This window comes from Hippocampus comes, unplaced genomic scaffold, assembly GCF_001891065.2.
Source record: "Hippocampus comes isolate QL1 unplaced genomic scaffold, H_comes_QL1_v1.1 scaffold123, whole genome shotgun sequence".
NCBI lineage: Eukaryota > Metazoa > Chordata > Actinopteri > Syngnathiformes > Syngnathidae > Hippocampus > Hippocampus comes.
This window is the reverse complement of record NW_017804997.1, coordinates 502,734-522,378: the sequence shown is the minus strand read 5'-3', so window position 1 is coordinate 522,378 and position 19,645 is coordinate 502,734. Positions and strand designations below refer to the sequence as shown.

Here is a 19,645-nt window from a genome sequence, read left to right as displayed (position 1 = left end):
TTTTAAATTTGCCATCTATTTATTGCTATACAGTCTTCCACTGCCCAAGTCATGGTTCGCCGCTCTGGAATTCATGTATTTGAAAATTCAACAATTGGCAGAATTTAATGGTGAACACATCCTCTGTCAATCATTGTTTCCGAGCTCTTTCTGAAACACCCAAGATGTCCCAAGAAAGCGCCTAAATTACCCCCAAGCCCTGTATGCACATATGAAAAGTCATCCCAGCTACATTCACATTGCAGGGAGTGGCCTGATTCACAGATTTTTTAAGTGTTTTGATGCAGTCGTTCACATCACCAAACAAGTGCAACTTTTGATGTGAATGGAATGCATCCGTGAAGTGACAGGCATTTGCACAAAAGACAATGTCGAGTGACACGCATGTGCACAAAACATGACCAGATGGCGCAGTTTTTACGGAAGTAAATATGGCGCTGTCTGTTCGGGCTCACCTCATTTCTCTCTTTGTACCTTCCTAGGACCTCACTCCTGTGTTTACATGCTTGCACCTTGCAACAGAGATCCAATCGATTAGATTTGGATATTGACAGAGTAGCGAGGCGGGGGAGGGAGAAAGATTTTGGGGGAAATGAGACGACTCTCCTCTGTCCTCATTTCATGGAGACCTCTACTCAAAATGACATCATGTCATTGACTTGCATAATAAATGAACTGTCTGAGTTATTACTATCGCATAAAAGTCCACTTTATTCTTTGCTTCAAGTGTCAAATTAAATCTAAAATTAACACCATTACTCGTCGCTTTACGGATACAAGGACGATCATGAGCAGTCTATCCAAAGCACTCTCCCCCTCCTGTGTTCCGCCCATCTTTGGCTTTTGATGACGTGTCTGTTGGATGAGCGTGACCTGAGGGCCCATATTGCAGACGCATCTGATGCCTATTTGATAAATGCCTACATATGAAAGACACCCGGGTCAGATTTGAAAAAAAAAATTGAATTGTATGGTTCACATTGCAAAAAAATCGAAAATGACCTTCGATGTAAGCGAATGGCCTTAGATGTTTCACCCCTCATCTGAGCAGGTTCATGCATAAGGCTATGTAGGACAGCAGTATCCTGAGGGATGGTGTGGAAAACCAATTTATGTTTGAAATTAAAAGCATGTTACCAACCGCAAAAGGTGTTATTAATCAGTGTATTCCTCACTGCACTTCAAATTGCTTCTCTGGGAATGGGGGATCTGATCTTCGTAGTGTGTGACCAGGTTTGAAAAAGTACCGAAATCCTTCAGAGTTTCTCAGATAGACCTGAGAGGTATGAAATGAAAATATTGGTGCTATTGAGGTCTGAAAAATATGCATAGTATGTCTCCTTGAATGCTTCACAAAGTTGACACACAGATACACTTTCCTAACATATTCAAATTTCATCCTGTAGGTGCTTACAACAGAAGAGCATGGAGCAGGCTTGACTCAGCCCTCAGGGATAGGCCAGCGTCCCTGCCCTTTAATGTCAGAAAGGTTCATCCAGAGCTCGAAAAGCAACCCAAAGCTTACCTGCGACACCACTGATGACGGGTAACAAGATACCATCTACTTTTCAGTACATTTAATAGCCTTGTTAGAGAAACTTGAACAGGAGTCCGTGTCCTGCATCCAAAGATTTTCCTACACGCTATTTTTTTATTCATGTAAGTTATCAACCTTGCACTTCTTGTGGTAGGTATTGTTTAAATCAGGGGTTCCGAACCTTTTTAGACGCAAGATCTACTTTTCAAGTAGCCAACTTTCCGCGATCGACCAGTTCTGTGTCAACATTGTAAACCCACACACCTTTTCCAGCCTTAAGTAACATCTGTTTACTTCCTGTCATGCGAGTCACATGCTATATCTAGGTCAAAGATGACCTACATTTTTTAAAAACTTTTGGTGGATGTAAGACTGATAGGGTACGCAAGCTGTTGTGCACCCCAACTCAAAATATATAATAAAATGTGCCCCTCCCCCTCCCCAAAAGAAAAAATGTTTTATTTTTTTTTCTTCCCCCACATCCTTTGCAATCTTCGACTGGTTGGGCACTCCTAGTTTAAATAATTTACTGAAATGTTGAGGCCCTACAAAATGCGCAATAGTTTGCAACCCTTTGCATGTATTTAATACATGTCCAAGAATTCTTGAAATATTGTTGCATTCATAGCTTTAAATATCTGCTTGTCTTAGACAGAGTGTAATTAAAGCAAGCATTTGCTGAGTAATATCATTTTAACACTGTAACCCCCCCTTCCCCAACCCTTGCTCCCACATGTTTAGATGCTCTAGGGTGCCAGGAGTCTCAGGCCAATGTCAGAAGAAACCATATAGCAGTGATAAGTCTTCACTGAGCAAAAAACATCTCGTGGAGCAACGTCTCTCCTCCAGGAATTTCGCCTCTTCTGTTAACTTGAACAGTCAGTTTGACAGCGCATTCTCTTCTTCCTCAGAAAAGGTATTCCCAAATTTAAATATCTGATCCGTACATCCGTTGCCCAGTTTTATAGAAATAAAGCTGAATATATTTTTGTTCATTGTAAAAGTCCCATGTTCGATATTTCAGAAGCTCAAAATAGCTCTTATCCATTCCTCTCGTGGACTGTGTTTCACGTTACAAATCCCAAATTCCCAAGAGTAAAAAATTGTTGACAGTGGCAAGGAGAAAAAAAAACTTGAGTGAATCAGACTTGAACCACTTAGATGAAATGGGAAGAATTCTCAGCTTTCGCCTGAAAACCATCCACACAAGAAATTAAGCCTGCAGCTTGAAACTGTTTACCAAAGTAATGTACATATATTTCTGCGAATGGGGTGCTAGAGGGAAGCAAGTACAGTGCTGGAGTATTTGTTTAACTTGTTTAACAACGAAGAAAAAAATCTGCAGAAGTTGGTTCATTTGGTCTTCTAGGGGTTGTGTTTGAATGTCATGATCTTTTTCTTAGGTTGTGGTTTGTGATTGTGTAAAAAAAAAAAAAAAAAAAAGGCATATATATATATATATATATATATATATATCACAGATTTTAAATAGCTGATGTTGCTAATAGTCAGATGGGCCCAAATTATAATTATCCAGCATCCATCAGTTTTCTGATCGACTTATCCTCACACGGGTCGCGAGGCGTGCCAGAGCCTATCCCAGCTGGCTTTGGGCAGTAGGCGGGGGACACACCTAAACCGGTTGCCAGCGAATCGCAGGGCACACAGAGACAAGCAACCATCCGCACTCACACCTGGGGACAATTTACAGTCTTCCATTAACCTGCCACGCATGTTTTTGGAATGTGGGAGGAAACCGCAGTACACGGAGAAAACCCACACAGGCACAGGGAGAACATGCAAACTCCCCACAGGAAGGCCAGAGCCGGAATCGAACACTGCACCTCCGCACTGTGAGGCCGACGCGCTAACCAGTAGCCACCGGGTTGCCCAGTCATAATAATAATGAATACAATATACAGTCAAACCTCGGTTTTCATCCATAATCCATTCCAGAAGGCTGTTCGAAAACCGAAATTGTTCGAAAACCGAAACCACGCTCTTTTTAAAATAAAAATGTTTACTGAACACGTCTGCTCACAATGGAAAGCAACACGAGGAAGCGTCACTTCCTCGTTTACTCGAGGAAGCGTCACTTCCTCGTGTAAGGAAGGTGAGAGGAGTCAAATGGTGCATTCAAGTGCGCTCAGTTTGTCCGAGAACCTAAGTTTGTTCGTCATCCGAGGCATAAAAAACTCGAAATATTTGGTCGAAAACGGAATTGGACGAGAACCGAGATGTTTGAAAACCGAGGTTTGACTGTACCTGGTTCCAGTTGGGGCAATTATGGGTGAACTCTCTTAGGAGGAGCTTGTCAAAATACGATTAAGGGAATTCACATAAAGTAGCAGGAATGGATTTTTCTGCATCTTGTTCATTTGATTATCTTGTTAATCGATGTGCTGGTTTTGGTCACTTGTTTTGTGGCTCATGATTTGGGCGAAAACTAGTCCAAACTTGCCGTTTCCACCAAACATCTCCAGTTTGATGTGCCCAAAGTACATTGTTGTAAAAGTTTTGTTTATATGTAACTTGGTAAACAATTGTGACATTATATTCCTATTTACTGCTACTTAATTGATTGAATATTTTCCCAGCACTGCACACAACAGGTGTTATCACCACTGGACTTTTCATCAGTCCGGTACTTCATCATGAAAAGTAGCAACCTGAGGAACATAGAAATTTCTCAGCAGAAAGGCATCTGGTCCACTATCCCAGGTAATGAGACTAAACTAACCAAGGCACTGCAGGAGAATGAAGTCATCCTCATCTTTTCTGTTCAAGGCTCTGGGCACTTCCAGGTACGTAGAATTTTAGCTTTTAAAGTTAGCATAACTTCCCTATAATGTCTGAGTTGTCCGTCTGATATTGCGAATGTTTTTGTTTTTTTGGTTGTGTAACACAGATTGCATTAATGTCGATGTTCGTCATCCCATTTTTTTGGCACATTTTTTTGGGGTTTTTGTTTTCTTTTTTTTTTTTTTTTTTTTAGCACAATTCATATAAAAGGATGAATGGGTGTTTTTTTTTTTTTTGTTGTTTTTTTATTCCCCCCCAGCTGTAAGGGGAAGTCAAGTCCAAAATTTTCTTCATCTAAAACAGGCTGGATAAGGGCTCTTAATGTGGCCTTATCCGGACTTGGGCACCCTTTCCATCAACCATACAATTTACCAATTCTTTCTTTTGGTAGAATTAGTGTATAAAAGTGAGAGCTTATTCCATTTTATAGAATCATAGACAATTAGAAGATGTCGCATGAGGACACATTGTGGTCATAAACGACAATGCATTGGCATGCATCTGGCCTTACTTTGAGACTTTGTGCATTATAATTGGTTTTACTTTTTCAGGGATATGCTCGCATGTCTTCAACTATCTCTTACACCAATTGCCAAGACTGGGGGTTCGGGCGATTAGGAGGAGTCTTTAGTGTGGAGTGGATCTGTAAAGAGAATTTACCTTTCCAGTGCACCCAGCATATTCTCAACCCATTGAACGACAACAAGAAAGTCCAAATCAGCAGGGACGGACAGGTGAGTTTTTCATTTCATGTTTGATAAAGAAAACCTCATGTGATGACTGTAGTTGTACATGCAGTCTCGAACTATGTGTTATGCTATAACAAATGGATAGATAAATGGATGGCATTCATATTTTAACATTCTACATGCCATTCCGATATAAAGACAATTCAACCCAAGACTTAAAGTTCTTTCTTGCAATCACAGATTACCTTTAACTGGAAAAATTAATTGTTGTCCTGGGGGATTAAAGACATGCTTGCATGTGTTTCATTTTTTGTTTTGTTTGTTTGTTTGTTTGTTTTTGGGGGTCGGGTATTTACAGGACACATGCCTTGCCCACACACAGCCAGTTTGAAAGCAGAAGAGAAGGGAGGAGTCGCTTTTCATTATTTTGAAGATACAGTACTCACTGGACGGCTGATAACATTTGCAAAGATGAGCGACAGCTCACCTTATGGCAAAGCTATAGCTTATAGCCGCCACACCATTAACGTAACTCAATTGTTGTCCCCCCGTCACAAATCACCTGCAGTACAGGTTCACCACTTAAACACCGCATTAACGATAAAACGGGCTAAACTTATCATTGGGATACAAAGGTTATGTTTTTTTTTTGGAGAGGGGGGGTTGTTTGTTTTTTGCGGTTTACGTCAGGCCAGTGCTATAATCAAGTCAAGAATTATTTTACTAACTACAATTTCTTCTACAGGTAACTAGAAACTGTATCAGAATAGATTTTAAAAGTAACCCCCCTAAACCTGCTAGACTGTGTATAGATTATACCTTGATATTGGCTCTTTTAATTGTGCTTGATTTTTTTTTGCTGTTGTTGTCTCAAAATGCATCAAATTGATGCATTCAAATATGAAATATTCTACATTTTCTACCATGTCCTTACCTCTCACCTTTTTCACCCCTGACCTCTTTTCATGCCTGGCATGCACAAGATTTGGTTTTTTAATTCAAATTCTGAGGGCGGAGCCCCTTGTTATTATTATTATTATTATTGACACTCACTGTTTACTTTAATGCCTCAATTCTACTGTTTTCTGCATTCATACATTGTGTTTGTGTTTGAAAATCTCTCTCCATTTTGATATCTATGACAATATCATTTAACAAGAATCAGTGTGTGCCCCGCTGCACTGCAACATTTTGGTTCATTGACCGCTAGTCAATTTAAGCATAAAAAGTTTTCAGTCAAATTATGATTTTTTTTTTTTTTGCTTTAATCACAGTATTCTACCGGTTAACCTTAATGACATGCATTACAGTGTTAAAAAAAATGTTGTTTTTGTAATTGTAGTAGACCACCCGGAACTGAGGTGGGTAGAACCAAAAACAACCAAGTCTGACCATGTCCAGTGCATCCTGAAAGTATTCACACTCATACTTTAATGTTATTGTTTTTTTTACCTTTTGAAGGAATTAGATGCCCAGGCAGGCAGACTGCTGCTGTCTCTTTGGGAGAGAAGCACCAAGTCATAAGTAATTTGGTGTTCACACTTCACTTCATCATCATTGGGATATCCTTCCGCATTATTTCAACCACCGTTTCTATCCGTTTGTCAAGTTCCAAACCACTGAGGGAACCAACTGCATCTGTTAAGAATCCCTTCCGGACAAATGTTATGTACACTTGAAGTAGTTGGTATGAATTGCACTAAATGAACTGTAATTTAAGACAACGGAACAGTGTTTTGGTGATGGTTTTGAAACCTTCACGTTTTTCTTGTTTGTTTCTTCAACGTTGAAAGTTGCCTCTTCCAGGCTACCATTATGTTTATATTCTATGTATGCCAAATGTACCAATTCTTTGCAATGGTATGTTCATCAAATACAGGAAATTGAAATGCTGCTGTTTTAGACATTTCTATTTTATGGTGGTGTTTTAGGATTTCTACTCTGCCTTTGTAATTGTTTATTAATATTCTGTTGAGATTGGAATCCAAAGAATGTTTGTCCATTCATTGTTTATATACAATATTATTCACTAAATAAACTGTTGGTTGGTTCTTATTCACACTCTTGCTAATCCTTTGAAGAAATGAATGGTTAAATACAATATTTATAAGATTGCAAGACATAACTGTAGCTCGGTGGTGGTGGCCGCACATCTGCCTTACAGTCCTGAGGTTCAAATCTCAACTTTGTCCTTCCTCTATTGAGTTTACTTGTTCTCTCTGTTCTTGCATGGGTTTTCTTAGTGTACTCTGGTTCTTTCCACATTCCAAAAAAACGCCCATGTTAGGTTAATTGAAGACTCTAAATTCACCACAGGAGTGAATGAGTTGTTTCTCTTTGTGCCCTGCAACTGATGACCAGTCCAGGTTGTTTGTACCTGGCTAGAGTCATCTTTGAAAGGCTCCTAATATGACAAGCAGTGCAGGAAATCGATGCACACATAAAATTTGTTTTTAGTTATTATCATTGTTTTTTTTTTCGTGTGTTTTTTTTTTGTTTTTACACCAACATGAAAATTTAATGTCACTCTCAGTTTTTTTTTTTGTTGTTGTTTTTACACCAGCATGAAAATTTAATGTCACTCTCGCATGAGCTGGTTAAGGGAGCGGGGATGTCAAACTAGCATTGCCTCATTAGTAATGTTTTCCTCATAGTTTGCCTGAGTTACGGTGGATTTCTTGATCTGGATTATCTTTTCTAGAAGTCTAATATTTTTAAATAATGAGCAAGTTTTCTGAAACTGAAAAGTATGAGGCAGCAATAACTAAATATATGAGTTTTTTTTAAATCTATTTATGGGCTTGGAAGGCCATGAATAACCATTTGACGAAGGGTTGTGACAAGTAGCAAACAACATGACAGGTGCAACCCAACCCCAATAAAGAATTTGAGTGCAAATGAGAGAACAGTCCAGGATGTTTATACATTGATATACTGTATACATGTGTACATGTATATCCACACACACGCACGCACACTATCTATCTATCTATACTAATGTGTGTATACACACCTACAATTTTAAGTGAATAACTTTTTGAAAATAGGACTTACAAGCATGCCTGTTCCAGCATTTACGCATAAAACCATGGCAACGAAAAAAAATGCCTGGTTTATCAAAGAGGCAAAAAGTGTGCAGTGCAAAACTGCCCCGCTATAAGTGTAGTCTCTGACATAGAAATGCCCGATACAAAATAGACGTTTTTCATCATATGTGGTATTTTTTAAAAGGTATTTCAAAACACTTAAAACAATAGAAATACTATTAAAGACAATACATTGAGAAAACAGGAGCAATGGAAAATTAAAATCTTGTTCAAGCAGTATAAATGATGAAATTGCTTGTTTTTTTTGCGTGATATATCGATGGATGACTACCATTGTTTTAACAAAACAAAACAAAAAACTTTAAATGTAAAGTCTGAGTGTTTACCTATGTGAGTGTTGAACTCTTGATTTAACTGAGTTATATTTGTTCTTCACAATGTGTAAATATATATATTTAAAGGGTCACATTTAACAAGATTTCATAGCGTAATTTCCTTTCAAAGTTCCAAATACTGTACATTATCACACTAACACCTGACTTGAGACGTTTAGAGCTGCCCACTGCACGATCTACTTACCGCGCCAGGAATTACGTTCAGGCTATGATTGGTTGTCCCCTCTCACCAGACATCGTGCACGGGATTCTATTGGACCACTGTTACAGCGTTGTTCCGTGGTTGCAATTCTTACTTTGTGATTGGCCAGGAAATCTGCGCGCTGTTCCTTCTGCACGTTGAACAAAGTACCTTGTCATCTGATTGGTCGAATAGTCTTGTGTGTAGCACGTAGGTTACGCTTCCCAGTCATCCTCGCATATAAATACTCTTCTGCCGTGGTTACTCTCTATTTAAGAATTGCTACTTAACTGGCGCTCAGTCCAAACCAAATTACGTTACAGGCGTTACACTCACACAGGTAAGATTTTTTTTTATGCCTACAATCAAGAGTTGATCGGTTGGATTCTTTATGTATTTAAGGGCACCTTTCCGACGAGCTTGGTCGGACATGGGTATCCGTGATGTTATTACATCATATAAAAACTATTTAAATGAGCAACTGCTATGAGAAGTTGTCATCGAAGTTGTTATGAAAGATGTCACAAGACCGAAGTGAGCTAGCTTGACAGATCGCAAAAGCTTGTCCGTCAATTTATTTGCTCCGGGTAGGAAACCTCCCATGATGACGACCCTTATAACGTGATCATCACTGAGGAGTTTGTCCACATTAAATGGCAATTCATTCTACCTATCTTATGTGTGGTTAAATGTCACTGTGTTAACTGAGCTAACGAGTGACAGATGAGGGCACTGCCATGACTGACCATTTTAACTTGGGGCAAATTCCGTTAACCTTTCACCCAGTTTTCTTCCTCATTTCCTTGGACTTCAGTTTCCATAATCCTAATGCTAACCTTTCGCTTATCTTTTTTGTCAATAACTGCAGGTAGCGATGGAAACATTATTGCCATCACATTTTTGTGAACTTTTTAATAATAAAACTAACAATAATAATCATGTGCCTCCGTTTCTGTGTGTTGTGTGATTGGAGCCTCGACAACAATGTAAAGTGCTAATTCGTTTTATTTACTCTCGAGGTCAGTGGTCACCTTGTTGTCTCCCTACATTCTGGCCCTATGAGCAAGGTTTATGTACAGGGGACATCTCACCTTTAAAATAAATCCAGTGTCAAAAAAATATGTAAATCGATTATTCAATAATTGTTTACAGAGAACATTACAATTTTTAGAACCAATAAAGTAGTAATAAGTATTGTTGTCTAACATGAAATAACAAGGACTTAGAGTGAACATTTAAAGATACATTTGAACCCAGCACTCAACTGCATTGTCTTCATTTCACTGCATATAACCATGAGTGTTAATGTGAAACCTTCTCAACCGATACAGGATGCCTGGTTCTGCGTCTAATAACTGCTTGGGTCCGTGGCCCAAGGATGTGGGTATCATTGCCATGGAACTGTACTTCCCATCGCAGTATGTGGACCAAGCTGAACTGGAACAGTTTGATGGTGTTACAGCTGGCAAATACACAGTGGGCCTGGGTCAAGCCTGCATGGGTTTTTGCTCAGACTGTGAAGATATCAACTCCCTTTGCCTGACAGTGGTCCAAAGACTGATGGAGAAGAACAACCTTTCTTACGATTCAATAGGTCGTTTGGAAGTTGGCACTGAGAGCATCATTGATAAGTCCAAGTCTGTAAAGACAGTCCTCATGCAGCTGTTTGAAGATTCGGGCAATACTGATGTGGAAGGCATTGACACCACAAATGCCTGTTATGGTGGGACTGCTGCACTCTTCAATGCTGTAAATTGGGTTGAATCTAGCTCGTGGGATGGTAGGTGAACAAACACACACAAATAATGAGTAGAACGAGTAGTAGTTTGATCATTGTTTCATATTGACAGATTAATGTTAATGTAATGATTGTCATCTGAATCGTGATGTAATTCATTCCACTACTACAATTTTGCTGTTATTTCACTGCTATTTAGTAGGCAACACTATTTTTTTCCCCTTTGTGTGGTTGATCTTCTTTTCTCTATGCAGGCCGCTATGCCTTAGTTGTAGCAGGCGACATTGCTGTTTACGCCTCAGGAAGCGCCAGACCTACAGGCGGTGCTGGTGCTGTGGCAATGCTCATTGGGCCCAATGCTCCTTTAGCCTTTGAAAGAGGTCAGAAAATGTGTGAATGTGTTAATAAGTGCCTGAATTAACACTGATGATAAGACTTAAAAATGAAACGAGTGTGTTAATGATGATGTACTTTGTGTCTTGCGCAGGTTTACGAGGAACCCACATGCAGCATGCGTACGACTTCTACAAACCTAACCTCATGTCAGAGTATCCTGTGGTGGATGGCAAGCTATCTATTGAGTGCTACCTGAGTGCCTTGGACCGCTGCTACTCTGTGTACCGGAATAAGATCCATGCTCAGTGGCAAAGAGGTTGGCCAAAAGTCTTTTTACAGTGGAAAACGTTAAGGCTAACAACAGTGTACTTTTTTTTTTTATTTTTTTAATGTTCTTTCTAACTTGTTCAGATACTTAACTAACTGAGCAAATCTACCTACATTGATGCAACTTTATGGTCAAACTATTAGGGGAAGGGAAGAAATAGTGTGGAATCCAAACATTTAGGATAAATGTTCCAGGAATGTCTTCTCCGTTATGTTAAAACTGCCTGAGGTGAACTTAAAAAAATATATATATATATATATATATATATATATATTTAATATGAAATTTTGAATAAACTTTTTTTCTTTTTTACTGCCATTCAAATGTGGAAATGCGACACTGTTGGTATTAAAATAAACACTCCTTCCACATTGTAAACTGCAATATTAATGAATATAGACAATGTGAAGCTTGCACTGTCGGTAAAATCCATTGTAAAGTATTCTTCATAAGCTCTTCCCATTTGTCTCTTTTTGAGGCTGGTCATACTTCTCCAATATGGCACGCAACAAAATCCATAACAGACATACAATTGACTTTCCACTTGAGGAAATGGGGATCCAAAGAGTACTATAAAGGGCAAATTAGTTTAATGTTCACTGAATTAAAGTCTCAGAAAATAAGGTATGGCCACAATTTATGACTTAAAGGGGAAGTAACTCTTAAATGGTCTTTCAATATGTTCTATGCTGCCACTTATCTAAATACGGCATTCAGATTTAATATTGTGTCTGTGGAATATGAATTAAGCAACCGTTTTTTTGTTTCCAACGCGGGGGGGGGCATTTTGCCTCTCGTTGCTGACTGAAAATGACATCACAGTGCATAAGGGCTCGGTTAATCAATCACAGCTCACCTGTTTTCTGGGTTTGGTCATGTGACGTTCACAAACTGAGCTCGGCACTGTGATGTTATTTTCACTCAAGAGCAAGTGGGAAAATGAAAATGGGTGCTTAATTCATATTCCACAAACGCAGTATTAATCAGAATGCTGACTAGACTCATGGGGGCGCATTGTGGTATCGTAAACAACATTTTTGACTTCACCCTCCCGTGTAAGTTTTTTTCAAATTCTGTTAAATCACCAGTACAAAAATTGATGACAGAAAAATGTAGGAACCTATATCAAGGTGGTTATTGATATTCCACAAAGCTATCCTTGGTATGTTAGTAAAACTGTAATTTTAGCATGAACTTAAAAGACTATGCATTGCAATTTTTTTTAAGTTTGGTTTCTCTGTTGGATGTCTGCTTTGCATACTTGTTTGTTGGGTGAACTGATATCTGCCTAATTGATTGAGAGGGCTTAGGACATTACTTGCTGTTGGATTTACATGGCTTGCTGTGCTAAGTTTACCCAAGTTCAGTGATCATAAAGTAGCTTTGAAACGAGCCTTTAATCTGCTGAGCAAATGTGTCTGAAGTGAGGGAGCCCAAGTGTCGTAAATCATTGATCAACTAGGCAAGCTGTACTCTGTTCTTTTATGTGCTTAACCTCGAGCAATTTGGACCAAAGCAGAGTCTCAATATCACTTTGAGCGCTTTGACTTTTGGATGTCATTGTTTTTTTTTTTTTTTGTTTTGTTTTTTTTGGTGGGTTAGAAGACAAAGGGCAAAAACACACATCCACGCGAGTGCTGGGATTCCACAAAAATGCTTGTTGTTCATTGAAGCTGTTACTTGCCACTTATCCCATGAAATATGTCCATCATGAATACTATATATTTGGAAATCACCCTATTCACCACAACAACTGACACCAGTTGTGCAACACTAATTTGTTCATACATAACCCCCAAAAAGGAGACTACAAAAGCGCTGCCCAATGATTGGCATTTCTTCGAGGCAACACACAGTATGAGAACGACATTACCCTTTTATTTTGTTCCTGCACTAAGTGTAACTTCTGATTTTACATGGTATATTTCGGCTTGTTTATTTAAGACAGAGCTTTAAATGTACCATATTTTCAGCACTATGAGTGAGGCGCTTTGGAATATAAGGCGCACCTTCAATGAATGGCCTATTTTAAACCTTTTTTCATATACAGGGTGCACTGCATTATAAAGCGCATAGAGTAGAAGCTGCAATAGTGGCTGCGGTTGCGCTATGCATCCACTAAATGGAGCTACACTAAAGGGAATACAATACAATACAATACAGCTTAATTTATATAATACATTAATACAGTTTTATTTACCGGTATATAGAGGCTTCACAACAGCTGGAGCTGGAACAAAGCCATGAGAACTGGTCATAAACACCAACATGAAACATAAATACAAATGGCATTACCAAACAATAAATGAAAGACAAAAGTTATGAAAAAAATGTATCACATCCACAAGGGGCTAAGTATTCCTAGAAGTTTTGCTTGTCTCCTTCCTTCGTTTAGTCAGCAGTTAACTCTGCTTTAGTTATCATCTTTGTTTCATAATGGCTGTGCAAAGCTCACAAAGTAATTATGTGTTGGCGAATGCACATGTCAATTAGTGCCCGGCAGAACCTTTTTAGGTTACAATTGGTCCGTGCTAATAATTACCACTCAATGGCATAGGAACACGAACAGGGAAAAAAACTGAATGGGGAATATATACAGTGACTGTGAGACCATATATAAGGTGCATCGGATTACAGGGCGCACTGATGGCTTTTGGAAAAATTGAATGTCTATAGGTGCGCCTTACAGTGTGGAAAATACGGTCATTTGTTTGCGGTAGCTACTTTGTCGTGCACCACAGACATGCTATAAAAACATTTTGTTTATTTTGTTTGAGCCACTACCCCAATGGCCTTAGCAATATTAACAAAAGTTATGTCAGATACTGCTATTTAAATAGACACAATTTAGACAAATGAGACAATATGGATGTACTTTTTTATGCATTAGGGACTGTCATGACAGATGGTCAATAATTAACTCACTGGGGTTCAACAAAAAATCTGATTGGGACATTCCAAGTAAATATCTCGGTAAAAGGTGAAATGGGATTGCATGTTGTCAGTGAAACAGTTCCTTTCTTCTGACAAACAAAGCAAGAAGTAATTTTTGAACTGAAGGATTTTTTTTTAAGCCTTTCTCTTCTCCTTGACAGATGATTCAGAGAAGCGCTTTTCTTTGGAGGACTTTGGCTTTCTCGTCTTCCACTCGCCATACTGCAAGCTGGTGCAAAAGTCGTTGGCTAGACTGATGCTGAATGACTTCCTGAACGACCCCTGCCCAAACACGGAGACGGGCCCCTTCAGTGGCCTTGATGCTTTCAGGTAAACCAACAACAAAAAAATGGCTGGACAGGGAGACATGCTCATTTACCCACCGATCTGATCATTAAAATGCACACGGCTCAAAAGATAATGTGTAAAATTTCATCATATTTGTGTTCTTTTTGGCAGAGACATAAAGCCAGAGGAGACCTACTTTGATCGTGATGTTGAGAAGGCCTTTATGAAAGCCAGTGCGGACTTGTTTGAGAGGAAGACCAAGCTGTCTTTGCTCATATCCAACCAGAACGGAAATATGTATACCCCCTCAGTCTACGGCTGCTTGGCATCAGTCATTGCGCAGTATGTCTCAATATCTGACTTTTGTTTTGACATGCATGCACTAGTCGCTATAACCATGCGGGCAAGAACTAGAATCTCAAATCAAAAGCATGTGCTGGGATTGCTACACATTTAAAATAAGGAGCACTCCCTCTCGTCGGTAATGACCTCATATCAAGCTTGATAAACGGAAGACCTGAAATTCAGTCGAACTTACGGCTCATCGTTGTTTAAACTAATTATTACTTTGTATTTGACAGATTCAGAGTTGTGTATCAAAACCTTTCTCATTTTGGGGGGAAATTTATTTGATAAAATAAAATCCAACACCAAGACAAGACACGTCATCTTGAAAGGCAATTTAAAATAAAAATAAAACAGAGAACAACAGGCTGAATAAGTGTACGATATGGTAACGTTGCATGACTGGTAAACAACAAACTGAGAACGTGCCTGGTATGTTCACGTAACATATTAAGAGTTATTCAGATAACTGTAGCATAAAAAAACATGCTAACAAGTTTACCAAACCATCAGTGTCACCCCAAATCACTGAATCCAATGAAATCTTCAGCCTCTGTGCCACTTTTAAACAATTCTGCCAACTCCGGAGGTAGAAGATGCGGTGCTCCCTTTTCTACGTCGCTTATGTCAGACTTATCAACACAGGACAAGAGCGCCCTCTTGTGGTATAATCTGAAAATAACATGTGAAATGATATACAGTACAGTACTGTAATTATGTGTTAATAATTTCACACCTAAGTCGCTCCAGAGTATAAATCGCACCCCTGGCCAAACTATGAAAAAAAAACCCTGCAATTTATAATCCGGACAATACGGTATACTGAAAATGAGGCCATCATTAAACCCATTAACTTCAAAATAATTTTAAAAAATATACAAGTTTATGACAAAAGGGGCCATCTTTACAAGTAAAACGTAAACACTAAAACTTGCCGTCCTTAGTTTAATTGCAAATGCACTTTGTGACATTAATTGACACATACTGTACATTAAAAAAAATTACCACTGTGAACACTTCATTGACTTTAAAAATAAAAAGACAAAGCATATGGTGATGAGTGTCATCATCCTGCACCTCAAACTTTTTCTGTCAAGTATTTACATGGATTTTGCTGCTTTTTTTTTTCTACTGTAAAATACAGGAACCCTGTTCAGTAGTACCATATATTAAATATAACTAAAGTGCATATGTCTTGACAGATAAGCAGCAAATTTAGGTCGATTTTTCATAATTTTAGTGTAACAGGTTGCCATCTTTGTTGCAGACACACATCTTCGCAGATGGCAGGTCAGAGGATTGGAGTCTTCTCTTATGGCTCAGGATTTGCTGCAACTCTGTATTCTCTCAGGGTCTCACAGGACCACACACCTGGTGAGTTTCCCACAGTTCGGCCCCACTTGTCTGACACGAATCAGTCGTGATTGATACCCGCTGCCCCCAGGTTCTGCTCTTGACAAACTTATCTGCAGTATGAGTGACCTGAAGGTCAGACTGGAGTCAAGGAAGAAGGTTTCACCTGCTGTCTTCTCTGAAAACATGAAGCTCAGAGAAGAGACCCACCATCTAGGTAGGACTTTTCCCGGGTTTATGTTGAACGGTGCAAATCGTAATGACACACTCGTTGGTAGCCAGGAAAAGCACAGCAAAATATTGCTGGGCCAAATTCGAGAAGTCACTCAATTAGGCACAAACTAAGCAGAGATTCAAATAAACGAATGTGGCTTTATCACGTCAGCTTTTCACTTTTCATAAAGCGCTAATATGCAAACATGTGGACTGCATTTCCTCTGAACTTACATACACCATATTTTTAAATAAAATATGCATATAAGAAAAACAAATTAAACCTACTGCACAAAATAAAGGTGTTTATCTTTTTTTCTCCAAATGGCATCCGTTGCGATTTGAAAATTGCATTCTGCTATTTTGGCCATGCCGCTTTGAATTGAATTGTTCATCCCTCTCATATTTCTTCATAATGAAAAAATCCCCATTGAAGTAAACCTTATCAAACTTAATTCCAATTTTGCTGTACCAAACTCGACACTAGTGATCCTTCCACTCTCAGCCACCAAAGCTGGCTTGCGAGGTGCAACATTGCCAAGCAAAGTTTCTTGTGCAGCAGAGCTATACGTCGATATGACATGTTCCTTTTCAGCCGTGTTTCGACGGCAGTTGCGAAGCTAACGTCAATGCTTCATTACGTTTGAGGGGACTTTCCCTTGCCAACATGGCCGCAACGTTTGTCCATATCTTGTTTTGATGGGACAGTCGCCTATGCCAACATGCCTGCCACGTCAACGCGCTTTTTAACCTGCTCTAGTCTACTGTAAAGTCTGTTTATCTGTGATGTGATTTGAACAAATATTTTAAATCTGTCCTTACAGCCAGCTACATCCCTCGTGGTTCTGTGGAGGATCTGTTTCCAGGTACTTGGTACTTGACACGAGTGGATGAGAAACACCGCCGGGAATACGCCAGGAGACCTCTGGACAGTGAGCTGCCTTCAGAGCCAGAACGTGTTCGTTCCAGCACTGCCACCGAGGTACAGCTTCCATCCCAAGTCTTCTGGAACACAAGAGATGTCTTGAAAGCTGGCTTTTGACCTGGCAAAATAATTTTCTTGCTTTTATTGAATAAGTGTTATGTTTTACAAGTAAGGCTGGCCATTCGACCAAATTTCCTTGATCGGCCCTGTGGTGGCCAAGCATTCAGAGCAAGGTCACTTTCTGATCCTTCAATATCATATCTTGCTATCACTATGAAGCAGAATTCACCACACGTTGGAGTGTTTACCCACAAAAAGGAAACATGAGCTGGGTTGAGGGATAAACGCTTTCGGAAAATAATCAAATTCAGAGTTTGTATTTTTTTTGAAAATATGATATAATAAACAATATATTTATTATATGCATGTTTTGGTATTTTAGGTTAGGTTTACGACAAAATAAAGGCAAATTAACTATGAATTAATATCCATCATTTCTGACCTGCCGTATGTTGAAAATGATGTCATTGTAGCATATCCCGAGTCCAGCCAAGAAGATGCCACGCATCCCTGTGGCCACGTCCAACAACGACACTGGCGTCAGCAACTGAGAGCCCCCTGATCCCTCACCCGAGCTCTTCCTCAAGGTCTCAAGGTCCAGTAATTTGGAAACGGTGCAAACACTAAGTTGATCAAAAGGCCAGCGTGTCATTGGTCTTGCAGTGCAGCTTGTGGACAGCTTTTCGATGCCGCTGAACTGCTTGTAACTTGCCCATCCTCACCAAATGTACACATCTATCAAGAGTGGACGATATATTTCATACATCAAAAAGTGTTAGGAAAACTTAATTTTCATATTTTTATTTTGGAGCACTGACCGTTATGACTTTAGCATCACCTAACCAGAGAAAGCAAATTATGTTTTAAAATTTTAAAATGAGGATTTTACCTGTGCACATTGCTGGTTCGACAGCAGCCAACCCTAATCACCCTTTTCATGCGTATTTTGTCTTTGACTGTACCTACTTTGATTCCCCCCAGATATCCAATTATAGCCTGGACGCATTGAAAGATATAAAATCGCATGGCGCTCTGAATAAAACACTAGCTTGATAATTGGTTATTTGGCAGTGTCAGTTAACCTTCAGGGTGACAAAAAAATTATATTTAATCTTTTAAATCATTTTAAAAATGACATTAAATGTTACTGGTATATATCGGTAATCAAATAAACTGTAAGACGGTTATTATCATGAGATATTACTTAAAACTGCTAACTGAGTTTTATCCAGTTAGAATTTTTCTGCCACACTACTCTAAACACCGCATGTCTCTATCTGCTAACTATTATAGAAACAGAAACTAACCTACATTAAAAAAAAAAGAAGAAAAAAAAGGTCTTGAGTCAATGTCTATTTGTGTCACTTGTGGTTCCGTGTGTTTTTGGGCTTTCTGCTCATGTCATATTTGGCAACGTTGACAGGAAGCTCAACCGCATAAATATCTTTTGAGCTGACAGTGGCCATCATTTGAGTTTTAGTTTTTGTAATAGGTCATTCTAAGTTCTTTCTTCATCTGTGTCTCTCCGGTTGTTTTATTCCTGTTCAATCTTGAATAAAATATCCGGCATAGGAATAAATAGTACTCAGGTAGAAACCATGGCAACCATCAGTCTTGAATTTAATGGGGTGTGGATAATTATAGACAGAGTTATTGAAATTACAGTTACATATGCCATAAAGAAGCCTTATTTCAATGATGTATCAAATGTAAACAAAATGTGTTTCCTTATGTACAGAAATTCTCAGTTGTACAGTCAGTTGGTGCCTCTCCACACATGCTAGCATGACAATTGCAGTGTGGCTGTTTTGCAAGTGTGACTGTAATTAGCTTGCCTAATAGGTCACATGATCTAAAATTTTTGATGTTAATGTACAGTAAATGCTGTAAAATTATTTATGCATTGTAGATAGAAGTGAATGGATGTTCCATCCGATTTATTTTAGCCATACCGTTTCTGTAAATGAAAATAAATGATTACTGTATTCAACATTTGTTGTCGGTCTGTTTTCACTCATCTAGAATTGTATTTTTGCACACTAAAGACATGTCAATATGTACCTTGAGAAAATTATATAGATCAACTCAAAACAATGAATAATTTATTACGTCACAGAAAGGCTTTTAGTGCATCAATTTGACCGAAATAAAAAATAAATAAATGAGAGCAGCACTGCCACCTACTGTAGTGGCTGTCCATTGACACTTTATTGTATGGCTATATACAGGTATACTGTGTATATACTTTATATATATATATATATATATATATGTATAGATCGAACTCACGAGGGTCACGTTGTGCTGGAGCCTATCCCGGCTGTCTTCGGGTAGTCGGCAGAGGACACCCTGAACTGGTTGCCAGCCAATCACAGGGCACGCATAGACGAACATCCTTTCGCACTTACACTCACACCTACACTCACAATTTAGTGTGTTTCATTAACCTACCATGCATGTTTTGGGAATGTGGG

General features: G+C 38.9%; 2 protein-coding genes and 1 long non-coding RNA gene across 3 annotated transcripts; 2 read left to right on the top strand and 1 right to left on the bottom strand.

Annotated features, from left to right (window-relative positions):
- The first annotated feature begins 1,276 nt into the window (after positions 1-1,276).
- LOC109530538 (YTH domain-containing protein 2-like) lies at positions 1,277-7,087 on the top strand. The gene is made up of 6 exons (XM_019894361.1): positions 1,277-1,546; positions 2,279-2,453; positions 4,135-4,341; positions 4,891-5,073; positions 6,490-6,531; positions 6,638-7,087. The coding sequence occupies exons 1-6, from the start codon at positions 1,479-1,481 to the stop codon at positions 6,671-6,673; spliced, it is 711 nt and encodes a 236-aa protein (XP_019749920.1). The 5' UTR covers positions 1,277-1,478; the 3' UTR covers positions 6,674-7,087.
- On the bottom strand, positions 3,694-11,765 carry LOC109530544 (uncharacterized). Its single transcript, XR_002171023.1, has 2 exons — positions 11,714-11,765; positions 3,694-3,802 (listed from the first exon to the last, which is right to left on the bottom strand). It is a non-coding gene; the product is annotated as an uncharacterized LOC109530544 (long non-coding RNA).
- On the top strand, positions 8,818-19,161 carry hmgcs1 (3-hydroxy-3-methylglutaryl-CoA synthase 1 (soluble)). The gene is made up of 10 exons (XM_019894347.1): positions 8,818-8,991; positions 9,983-10,431; positions 10,644-10,769; positions 10,877-11,041; positions 14,149-14,317; positions 14,447-14,617; positions 15,888-15,994; positions 16,065-16,190; positions 17,011-17,168; positions 17,645-19,161. The coding sequence occupies exons 2-10, from the start codon at positions 9,984-9,986 to the stop codon at positions 17,720-17,722; spliced, it is 1,548 nt and encodes a 515-aa protein (XP_019749906.1). The 5' UTR covers positions 8,818-8,991; position 9,983; the 3' UTR covers positions 17,723-19,161.
- The last annotated feature ends 484 nt before the right edge of the window (positions 19,162-19,645 follow it).